At 43.1% G+C, this 11,307-nt stretch overlaps 1 protein-coding gene across 6 annotated transcripts in view; it reads left to right on the top strand.

Annotated features, from left to right (window-relative positions):
- The window catches only part of selenoj (selenoprotein J), a 39,589-nt gene that overhangs the window by 20,148 nt on the left and 8,134 nt on the right, over nt 1-11,307 (top strand). For all 6 annotated transcript variants that reach the window (XM_072576684.1, XM_072576682.1, XM_072576683.1 and 3 more), the window contains 2 exons: nt 4,683-4,812; nt 5,658-5,825. In XM_072576684.1, coding sequence (XP_072432785.1) covers nt 4,683-4,812; nt 5,658-5,825 — 298 coding nt within the window. The remainder of the gene's footprint in view (nt 1-4,682; nt 4,813-5,657; nt 5,826-11,307) is intronic.

Genomic DNA, 11,307 nt, shown 5'->3' with positions numbered 1-11,307 from the left:
ATCAGGACATTCGCTGAAAATACCTGTGTAAAGGGAGAGAAACACTTCATACTGTGTATGGATGGGCAATGCTGCTTGGTTTGCAAGCAGATTCAGATGGAGATAGGCATTGCCGTGGAGAATGTATTGGGTAGATGAAGATTGGGTGGCACAGTGGCTCAGTGGTTAGCACTGCCGCCTCACAGCGCCAGGGACCCAGGTTCGATTCCAGCCTTGGGCAACTGTCTGTGGAATTTGCACATTCTCCCGTGTCTGCATGGGTTTCCGCTGGGTGCTCCAGTTTCCTCCCAAACTGTGCAGGTTAGATGGATTGGCATGGTAAATTGCCCATGGTGTTTAGGGATGTGTAGGTTTGCTGCATTAGTCAGGAGTAAATATAGAGTAATAGGGTAGGGGAATTGGTCTGGGTGGGTTACACTTCAGAGGGTCAGTGTGGACTTGTTGGGCCAAATGGCCTGTTTCTACGTGGTAGAGATTCTATGATCAAGAGTTAACTGCCAAGATTTCTTTTAATTTAAACCAGACAGTTTGACTGCGATTGGTCAAAGCATTGCCATGATGAATGAACCATTGTGATGCTAGGTATGTTGCCAGTATATCCCAAAGACTGGCAAACCATACCAAACATCACATTCCTTCAGCTGGTTGCAATAAACAAGGTTTTGAGTATATCCAATATGGTGTCTAACATTGGATGTCATTCTGCATTTGGACAAAACTTGCTAAGTAAACCTAGAATTATGCTGACAGATTGTTCAGGATTGTCAATCGGGCTCACAGTGTGATGAACTTGAGTGCATTGGAAGCTATAAATATGAACACACAGGCCCTGTCCCTTACAGACAGAAAGATCCCGTACATGCACTGAGGCTGTTTTACCTTGATAAGAGGTGTCAACCATTTACTAGGTCCTTTCTCAAGTCAATGCCCTGACCAGTTAGAGTCAACATCAGAGTAATGTTTCATAAAGCCTGGCCATTAATTGCCAAGCATCAAATTAATGGGTGCATTCTCCTCAGCAACACCACTACCAATCAGAATTCACTTGGGAAACCAATCAGTACCTTCCTCTCATATTGTGTGTCCCCTTAAATTTCCATTCTAGCAAAATATCTTGTGATGATGTAAGGTGTATGACTTCCACATATTTAATTATCATTTATTTTGGATTTTTTAGTTTTGAACATATGGGTCTTCTGTGTGTCTGAAGGGGGTTAATGATTAATTTGTAAGATGTTCTGTTGCCATGGTGATTTATTTTAAATCACAGAGAGATAAGTTCTGGCAAATCATGACAATTTGTTTACATTGCAATAGTTTACAAGGGAACAAAATAAACAGAGCCGTACATTTGTCTCTCAGATTGAAGATTCTGAACTCTTTTGGGCTTGGGGAAAAATGCTGTCTATTTTCAGTTTGGGGCAGATTTGCAGAAATCTTGGCAAATGCTGGCTATGTAAAAAGATTGCTCCTAAAATAGAGGGGTATTTTTAGGATCTAGAGTTTAGAAGAATGAAAGATTATCTCATTCAGACACACAAAATTCCTCACAGGACAATCCCACCATTTGTGGAGGAGGAATTTGAAAGCACATTCAATACTATGCACTCGGCTCGTTAATAAGAGCCCGTGGTGTTGGAGGGAGCATATTAACACAGACAGAGGATTGACTAACTAATAGAAGACAGATTTGCGATAATGGGGGCATTTTCAGGAAGGCAGCCTATAACTAATGGAGTGCTGTAGTGCTGGGGCCGCAATTATTTACAATATATTCATGGCTTAGATGAGAAATGTGAATGGACTATCGCCAAGTTTGTGGATGATATGAAAATAGATGGGAAGGCAAATGGTGAGGATGACACACATAGACTGGAGGGATACAGACAGGGTAAGAGAGTGGGCGGTAAAACATGGCAGATTGAATAGGGAAATCCCTGGCAATTACAGGCCAGTCAGTCTTACGTCTGTGGTCAACAAGATTTTGAAAAGAATTCTGAGGGGTAGGATTTATAACTATTTGGCAAAACATAGCGTGATTAAAGGCAGTCAGCATGTTTTTGTGAGGGGCAGGTTATGCCTCACAAATCTTATTGAGTTCTTTGAGGAGGTGACGAGACAGGTCGAGCAGTGGATGTGGTGTATATGTACTTCAGCAAGGCATTTGATAAGGTTCCCCATGGTAGGCTCATTCATAAAGTCAGGAAGTATGGGAGACAGGGAGATTTGGCTATCTGGATTCAGAATTGGCTGGCTGACAGAAGGCAGGGAGTGGTTGTAGATGGAAAGTATTCTGCCTGGAGGTCAGTGTTGAGTGGGGTCCCGCAGGGCTCTGTTCTTGGGCCTCTGCTCTTTGTAGTTTTCATAAATGACTTGGATGAGGAGGTCGAGGGGTGGATTGGTAAATTTGCAGATGGCACAAAGGTTGGAGGTGTCGTCGATAGTATTGAGGTTTACTGCAGGCTGCAGCACGACATAGATGGTACAGAGCTGGGCTGAGAAATGGAGTTCAACCTGGATAAATGTGAAGTGATGCATTTTGGAAGGTCAAACTTGAATGCTGAATATAGGATTAAAGACACAATTCTTGGCAGTGCGGAGGAACAGAGGGATCTGGGTGTGCAAGTACACAGATCCCTCAAAGTTGCCACCCAAGTGGATAGGGTTGTTAAGAAAGCATATGATGTTTTGGCTTTCGGGGGATCAAGTTTAAGAGCCACAAGGTTTTGCTGCAGCTCTACAAGTCCCTGGTGAGACCACACTTGGAACATTGTGTCCAGTTCTGGTCACCCTACTATAGGAAAAATACAGAGGCTTTGGAGAGGGTGCAAAGAAGGTTTACCAGGATGCTGCCTGGACTGGAGGGCTTGTCTTACAAAGAGAGATTGACTAAGCTCGGATTTTTCTCACTGGAGAGTAGGAAGAAGAGAGGAGACCTGATCGAGGTATACAAGGTAATGAGAGGCATAACTAGAGTCAACAGCCAGAGACTTTTCCCAGGGCAGGATTGACTGGTACGAGGAGTCATAGTTTGAAGATATTAGGAGAAAGGTGTGGAGGGGACGTCAGAGGTAGGTTCTTTACGCAGAGAGTTGTGAATGCATGGAATGCGTGGCCAGCTGTGGTGGTGGAAGCAGAGTCATTAGGGACATTTAAACGACTGCTGGACATGCACATGGATAGCAGTGAGTTGAGTTATTTTATTTTACATTAGGATTAAACCTCGGCACAACATCATAGGCCAAAGGGCCTGTTCTGTGCGGTACTTTTCTATGTTCTACGTTCTATGAATATAACGTGGGAAAACGTAAGGTTTACATTTTGGCAGGAAGAATAGAGGAGCTGAATATTATTTAAATGGCGGAATACTATAGAAAGCCGCAGAGGGATTTGGGAATCTTTGTCTATGAATCAAAAATCTAGCATCTAAGTTCAGTGTGTAATAGAGAAGGGAAGTGGAATGTTGGCCTTTTATTTTACAGGGGATGCAGTATAAATAAATGAAAGTTTTGCTCAAGCTATAGAAGGCACTAGCCAGCCCACAGCTGTAACACTGTGAACAGTCTGCACCCCGTATCTAAGATATAGCAAACTTTGTTTTAACCTGCACCTCGTGAACCAGCACTCTTGATAAACTGGAGAAAAAATGTTATTTACCTCAAATGCCACGGAGTTTCCTGCATTAATCTATCTGATTGTTATAGATTCCATGTCAACAATTGATTCCATTTCAAGTCAATTTCTTCTCAAATAGTGTGATCTACCACAATGACTGAGTAGTCAGTTGAGGGTGTAAGTGAGAAGACTCTCTGACAGTGTGTTTTATTTAAAATAAACTTGTATTATTATTTAAGTGATTTATGCTGTAAAAAATATCACAGTGATGTGTATACCCCCTGCATTATGTTTCTCTTGCTTGATGTGTGTTTTTACATTTATTGATTAACTGGAATATTTGATCAACCAACACACTCCTGGTCCCTAAGGTACCATTTGCTGTACTGGCATTGGAGGCAGTCTCGAAAAGATGGTCTGTGCTGATACCAGCTATGGAGGGACTGCCTTGTGAGGAGAGGTTTTGTAGGCTGGGCCTGTGCTCATTAAAATTCAGAAGAATGAAAGATAAAACATATTGAAACATACAGGATTATGTGGAGACTCAGCAGGGTAGATGTGGAGAAGCTGTTTCCCTTGTGGGAGAGTCTGGGACCAGAGGGCATCATTTCAGGATTAAGACAGAGATGAGGAGGAATTTCCTCTGTCAGAGTGTTGTGAACATGTGGAATTATGAACTGCAGTGGCCTGACAGGGCTGTGTCATTAAGTATATTCAAGGTCGAGATAGACCGGGAGGGAATCGAGAGTTATGAGAAAAAGACACAAAAGTGGAGTTGAGGATTATCTCCCTGCTTTCTGATGAAAGGCTCCTGCCTGAAACGTCGATCTTCCTGCTCCTTGGATGCTGCCTGAGCTGCTGTGCTTTTCCAACACCACTCTAATCCTTGAGGATTATCATGTCAACCGTGATCTCATTGAATGGTAGAGCAGACTTGATGGGCTGAATGGCCTACACCTGCTCCTATATCAGACAGTTTATTGGGATAGTATGGGAAATGGTGTTGAAGTAGATGACCAGCCGTTATATAAAACAATGCTTCCTGTGTTCCTGTATTTGTTTGACAGATGGATGGTGTGGCGAAGGTTGCACCAATAGTAGCTCTGTACGCTGGAGACCCCAAACTCCCCCAGTACGTGGAGGAGGTCGTCCGAGTCACACAGGATGACAATCTGGCAGTACAATGCAGCATCGCAGGTAGGTGTCAGTCCTGGGCTCGCCCTATCTTATTCTTGCATCAAGGCAGGTGCCATCAAGTTTCAGGAGCTCCACAATGATGTAGATTAGATTAGATTCCCTACAGAGTGGAAACAGGCCCTTCAGCCCAACAAGTCCACACCGACTGTCCGAAGCGCAACCCACCCAGACCAATTACCCTACATTTACCCCTGACTAATGTACCTAACACTATGGGCAATTTAGCGTGGCCAACTCACCTAACCTGCACATCTTTGGACTGTCTGTAGATGTCTGCTTTTCCAAATTAATGGGGAACTTGGATTGTTATTGTCTAATAGTCACAGGCCCAAATGTGCTGCTTATTTCAGACTTTCCAATATCTTAATCCAGGCATTGAACCTCATATTCACTTTTCCCAATATGAGGAATATAAGCGGAAAGTGATGTTACGTTTTCAGTTGAAACCAGTAATAGGTTTAATTTTTTTATTAGGAACTATGAAACCAGTGGATTTACTAACAGAATGAAGTCACAATATCCACCATTAAAATCAGCTGAATTTTACTGAATAAAGAATCAAATACTATGGATAGTAATAATGACACTCTATTGTACACAGCCAGTTGTGTTCAAACTGTTCACTTATTCTTTAAACTGAATTCCTAAATTCAGATTTTCTTCTATTTGATTCAGGAGTGTGGGAAGGAAGTGAAATGGACAAATAAGGGATTAAGGGATACAGGGAGAAGGTGGGGTCATGGATATGAATGTGACCCCGTTTCCCAGTGGAGGTATGACTCCTCCACTCCACCCCCCACCCAAGTCCCACAATATGGATCTAACCCCTGTCTGACCCTCCACAGCTGCTGCCATTTTGGAGGAATTCATTCTGCACCCCCCGAGGGAAGGGTTTCTGGATCGGATGAAGAATCGGCTGGAGCTCAGTGTCATTGCCGACAGGTTACCCAAGATTCTGCAACAGCACACCACGGCACACCGGGAGGTGGTGCAGCAAATCGGCAGCTCATGTGGTATGTCCCGGGGGGGGATGTTAAACAGGACCACTGTCTGATGTCTTCCTGCTGAAGTTAAATGGGGGTCTGTTCAGTTGTCAGAATCTCCCAGTGCCACAGTTATATATAAATGTAATCTTGCACAAGGAAGTAATGCCTTTGGTGTGATAATTGGATAGAGTCAAACTCCAATATTTATTTATTTTCTTCGTACGCTACTGTTCAGTACCAAACTGCTTTAGTGTCCTTGTATGTGGATATATATTTTTGTATTTTTGAAATAAAAAGGAGGAGGAGGTGGGAACCCAGGTGGACAGATCTGGGGGAGTGGGCAGATCAGCAGGAGGCTGAGTAAGGAAGGAGTTGTTTGGGGAGGGGCGCGGTATGACATTCACCCAACTGGGGGAGTGTGCTGAAAAGGTCAGAGTTCATGGTTTTCAATCATAATGTCACTTTACCCTCCAACCAGAAAACCATTGTAGCTAATGAAACCAGATGGTTCTTAACATTGTGTAACTGTAAATGTGAAGTCTCGCTCTGAAAAGAGCAGTTAGTACTTCAGGAAGAGTTCTTTCGAAGAACTCTAGTAGGTCTTAACAATCCAGACAGTGTACTCTGCTGGTCTTCTTGAGCAATGAAAGTGGATGTCTTTTAAAGTGAAGGATGGGAATGTAGGCGGATGTTCCTTGTCAGAATCTCAGACAAGTGTTCATAGATTCAGGTGATCAGAATCAACAGAAGAAAAGCCAATTGTTTCATGTTTCCTCAACGTGTCCAATTTTAAGACTGCTGTTAAAGGTTGATATGTGGATGATGTAAAATATAAGAAATAATAGAAGGGATTAGTGAGAATTGTGAAATCTGAATAAACTATGTCATCATGCTAATTTAAGTCTTTCGTTGGCAAAGGACTTTAACAGCGTCCTCACCATGAATATAAAGGAATGGGGTAAGGATAAAAATATTTTCATTGTATAGATTGAGTGATTAAATTCAGCCTTTCTACAATCATATTTAATGAGGATAAAAGAGTGATTTTCCACAATTCTGGAGAAAAATTAGTAGGAAATTGGACTTGAGGCATTAATGAAATTCCTGACTGATAACCATAAGACCATAAGACATAGGAGTGGAAGTAAGGCCATTCGGCCCATCGAGTCCACTCCGCCATTTAATCATGACTGCTGGGCACTTCAACTCCACTTACCCGCATTCTCCCCGTAGCCCTTAATTCCCCGAGACAACAAGAATCTATCAATCTCTGCCTTGAAGGCATTTAGCGTCCCGGCCTCCACTGCACTCTGCGGCAATGAATTCCACAGGCCCACCACTCTCTGGCTGAAGAAATGTCTCCGCATTTCTGTTCTGAATTTACCCCCTCTAATTCTAAGGCTGTGTCCACGGGTCCTAGTCTCCTCACCTAACGGAAACAATTTCCTAGCATCCACCCTTTCCAAGCCATGTATTATATTGTACGTCTCTATTAAGTCTCCCCTTAATCTTCTAAACTCCAATGAATACAATCCCAAGATCCTCAGCCGTTCCTCATATGTTAGGCCTACCATTCCAGGGATCATCCGTGTGAATCTCCGTTGGACACGTTCCAGTGCCAGTATGTCCTTCCTGAGGTGTGGGGACCAAAACTGGACACAGTACTCCAAATGGGGCCTAACCAGAGCTTTATAACGGAAGGGAATTTGCCAAGGACCTATTTCGAGAGAAGTTTGACACTGTGTGAGCATCATGGTGTCACAACATGTCAGTGAACCCCTCTGTTAATTAAATCAAACACCCAGAAAAGCTTACCTTGCCTTGAGAACTCCCAAATTTCACTATTTAAAGAAAATAACATCAATTTATTTCTTAACTCTAAAAGTGAACATTAAACAACAACTATTCACAACTCTAAGCTCCCCTTTCTCTTAACTGCTTACTACCTACCTCCAACTCTACAACAATTGCTGTTCCAATTAGACACTTATTAAAATTACATTCACTTAATTTCAAAACCCCACAGCTGCTGTCGTCCTCTGTGTCTTCGCTCTTCTGGATAAGGATCTCCCTGGGTCGTCGTCTTTTGTTATACTGCGAGTATGTTTCAGATGAAAAGGTTCCTTTGATAGAGTGGGTTTCTAATTTCTTTGAGAGCAAGATGTTAGCTCTACATGAGTTTTTCTCTCAATGGCAGTTGCTCTCTGACCAATTTTCAAAATGTTGCATTTTATACCCCCCCCAACATCGAATTATCTCATTGGTTCGATGTTGGCAAAATAATAAATTCAAACTCGATTGGGTTTTAGTATCCTGGGGCACAATTTAAGTGAATTGGTTAAATTTGAATTGTTGTTAAAACAGCAACCAAAATGCAGGTATCCTTTTCATAGCCAAATGTCATATATTTTCAATTTTCAAGTACACTCTGGGACTGCCATTTGGTCATACACACAGGAGCTTGTAATCTCTCAGTTCAGAACAGCATTCACTCTATCTTAAAGGTACAGTACATGCCTTCAACTTCATAACAATGGTGATGAATGTAACAGCACACAGTTCTTTAAACAGAGGGCTCCGAAAAAAATTCCTGTAAGGATCAATAAAAGATTAATTGACCTTCTAGAAGGCATTTCAACATTTACCCTCACATGCCATTTGGGTGGTCGGCCAATGCAGGCAAGAGCTTCTTTAAAGATCTAAAAGGAATGAGAAAGACCCTTGGAGAACAAGGCTGAGGAAATAATAATGGGGAACTAGGACATGTTTCAATAAACAGCAAATGTTAGTCTTCACAGAAGAAAATACTAATAAGCATCCCAGAATTGCTAAATAATTGAGGGGTAAACAGAGAGGAAATATATACCATAATTGTTACCAGAGAAAAAGTATTAGGAAAACTAATGGGGCTAAATATAGAAACATAGAAACTAGAAATAGGAAAGGCCATTCAGCCCTTCAATGTGATCATAGCTGATTATCCAGCTCAGTACCCTACTCCCACATCCACCCTTTGCTCCCTTTATCCCTGTGAACTCATTATTTTATAAATATCAGTCATGCCCCCCCATAGTTTCCTCTGCTACAAGGGAAACAGCCCCAGTCTGTCCACTCTCTCTTGATCCCTGAAACTCTCCAGCCCAGGCAACATCCTGGTGAATCTCCTCTGCATCCTCCTCGGGGCTATCACATCCCTCTTTTAATGTGGATTCCAGAACTGCACACAATACTCTAGCTGTGGCCTGACCAACATTTTATACAGCTCCAGCATCACCTCCTGCTCTTAAACTTGTGTTGCATAAATAAAGACCAGTATCCCATATGCTTTCTCAACTACTTTATCCACCTGCCCTGATACCTTAGGGGATGGGTGTACATACACATCAAGGTCCTTCTGATCCTCGGTGCTTCCCAGGGTCCTACTGTCCATCATGTATTCCCTTGCCTTTGTTGGTCCTGCCCAAGTGCATCATCTCTCACTGATCCAAATTGATTTCCATTGGCCCATTGATCAGTCTGTATCCTATAACCTAAGGCTAACCTTCTCACTGTTTACTACCCTAATTTTTATGTTGTGTGTGAGCTTAGTAAGAAAGCCACCTACATTGAAGTCTTTAAATCATTTATATAAACCATAAACAGCAAGGACCCCAATGCTGACCCTTGCAGAACCCCAGTGGACACAGACTTCCAGTTAGAAAATGCCTCTCACCCATCACTGCAGCAATTGGAATGAGGGCCAGGTGGATCTTACTGACAATGAGATCCTTGACTGGGGATGTTAACTTGGGCCAATTAGGAGCCCTGGCTGACAGATATAAACAGGAAATTCAGAAAGCCTCCTCACTCTGGGGACTGTCTCTGAGCTGGCTGGTCAGAGCCCATGTACTGTGCACATGTAAATGAAGGGTGACTTGGTGACAGGATACCGGCCTCTGTGCAGTTATTTTAATCACCTTCTGCTTCCTGCCACTCAGACAATACTTAGACTGGGGAAAAGTCTCAGAGGATTGGAAAACTGCCATTGTAACACATTTATCTAAAAAGGGACACAAAAAGAGAGGTGACTATCAGCCAGTTAGCATAATATCTGATATTGGGAAAATGTTAGAGTCTATTATAAAGGATGAAATAGCAAAGCACTTAGAAGTACATTATTTGTTGGACCATTGCAGTAGCTCCAGGGCAGACGTGTCAGGATGAAAACATGATGTTTGTCCTCCGTTTTTACAGATGCACCTCCCTTGTCTTGTTTGTGCAATGTTTCCTTTGCTGTCCATATAGGACCCACTTTCACTCATCCACAACTTCATTTATACCCATGATTAGCAACCCATTTGCTTTTGGCACCTCATCCCAGTCTATCTGCCTTGCGTCTGCTCTATTCAGAATCAGAGAGCTTTATAGCAGAGACACAGACCCTTCAGTCCAACTCATCCATGCCGACCAGATATCCTAAATTAATCCAGTCCCATTCGCCAGCACTTTTTTTTTTAGATTACTTACAGTGTGGAAACAGGTCCTTCGGCCCAACAAGTCCACACCGCCCCGCCGAAGCGTAACCCACCCATACCCCTACATTTACCCCTTACCTAACACTATGGGCAATTTAGCATGGCCAATTCACCTGACCCCCACATCTTTGGACTGTGGGAGGAAACCGGAGCACCCGGAGGAAACCCACGCAGACACGGGGAGAACGTGCAAACTCCACACAGTCAGTCGCCTGAGTCGGGAATTGAACCCGGGTCTCAGGCGCTGTGAGGCAGCAGTGCTAACCACTGTGCCACCGTGCCGCCAGCACTTGGCCCATATCCCTCTAAACCCTCCCTATTCATATACCCCATCCAGATGTCTTTTAAATGTTGTAATTGTACCAGCCTCCATCACTTCCTCTAGCAGCTCTTTCCACACATGCACCACCCTCTGTAAGAAAAAGCTGCACCTCAGGCCCCTTTTAAATCTTTCCCCTCTCACCCTAAACCTATGTTGTCTTGTTTTGCACTTCCCCCGCACTGGAAAAAAACCTTGTCCATTTACCCTATCCACACCCCTCAAGATTTTATAAACCTCTATAAGGTCACCCCTCAGCCTCCAACACTCCAGGGAAAACAGCCCCAGCTTGTTCAACCTGTCCCTACAGCTCAAATCCTCCAACCCTGGCAACACCGTTGTAAATCTTTTTCTGAACCCTTTCAAGTTCCATAACATCCTTCCAATAGGAGGGAGACCCGAATTGTAGACAGTATTCCAAAAATGTCCAAACCACTGCCCTATACAGCCACAACATGACCTCCCAACTCTTATACTCAATGCTCAGACCAATAAATGAAAGCATACCAAACACCTTCTTCACTATCCTATCCACCGACAACTACACTTTCAAGGAACAATGAGCCTGCAATCCAAGTTCTCTCTGTTCAGCAACACTCCCCAGGACCTTACCATTAAGTGTATATGTTCTCCTGACTTATAAGTGTATGAGGCTTCTTGATGAAGGGCTTATGCC

This window comes from Chiloscyllium punctatum, chromosome 9 (assembly GCF_047496795.1).
Source record: "Chiloscyllium punctatum isolate Juve2018m chromosome 9, sChiPun1.3, whole genome shotgun sequence".
NCBI lineage: Eukaryota > Metazoa > Chordata > Chondrichthyes > Orectolobiformes > Hemiscylliidae > Chiloscyllium > Chiloscyllium punctatum.
This window is presented reverse-complemented; position numbering and strand designations above follow the sequence as displayed.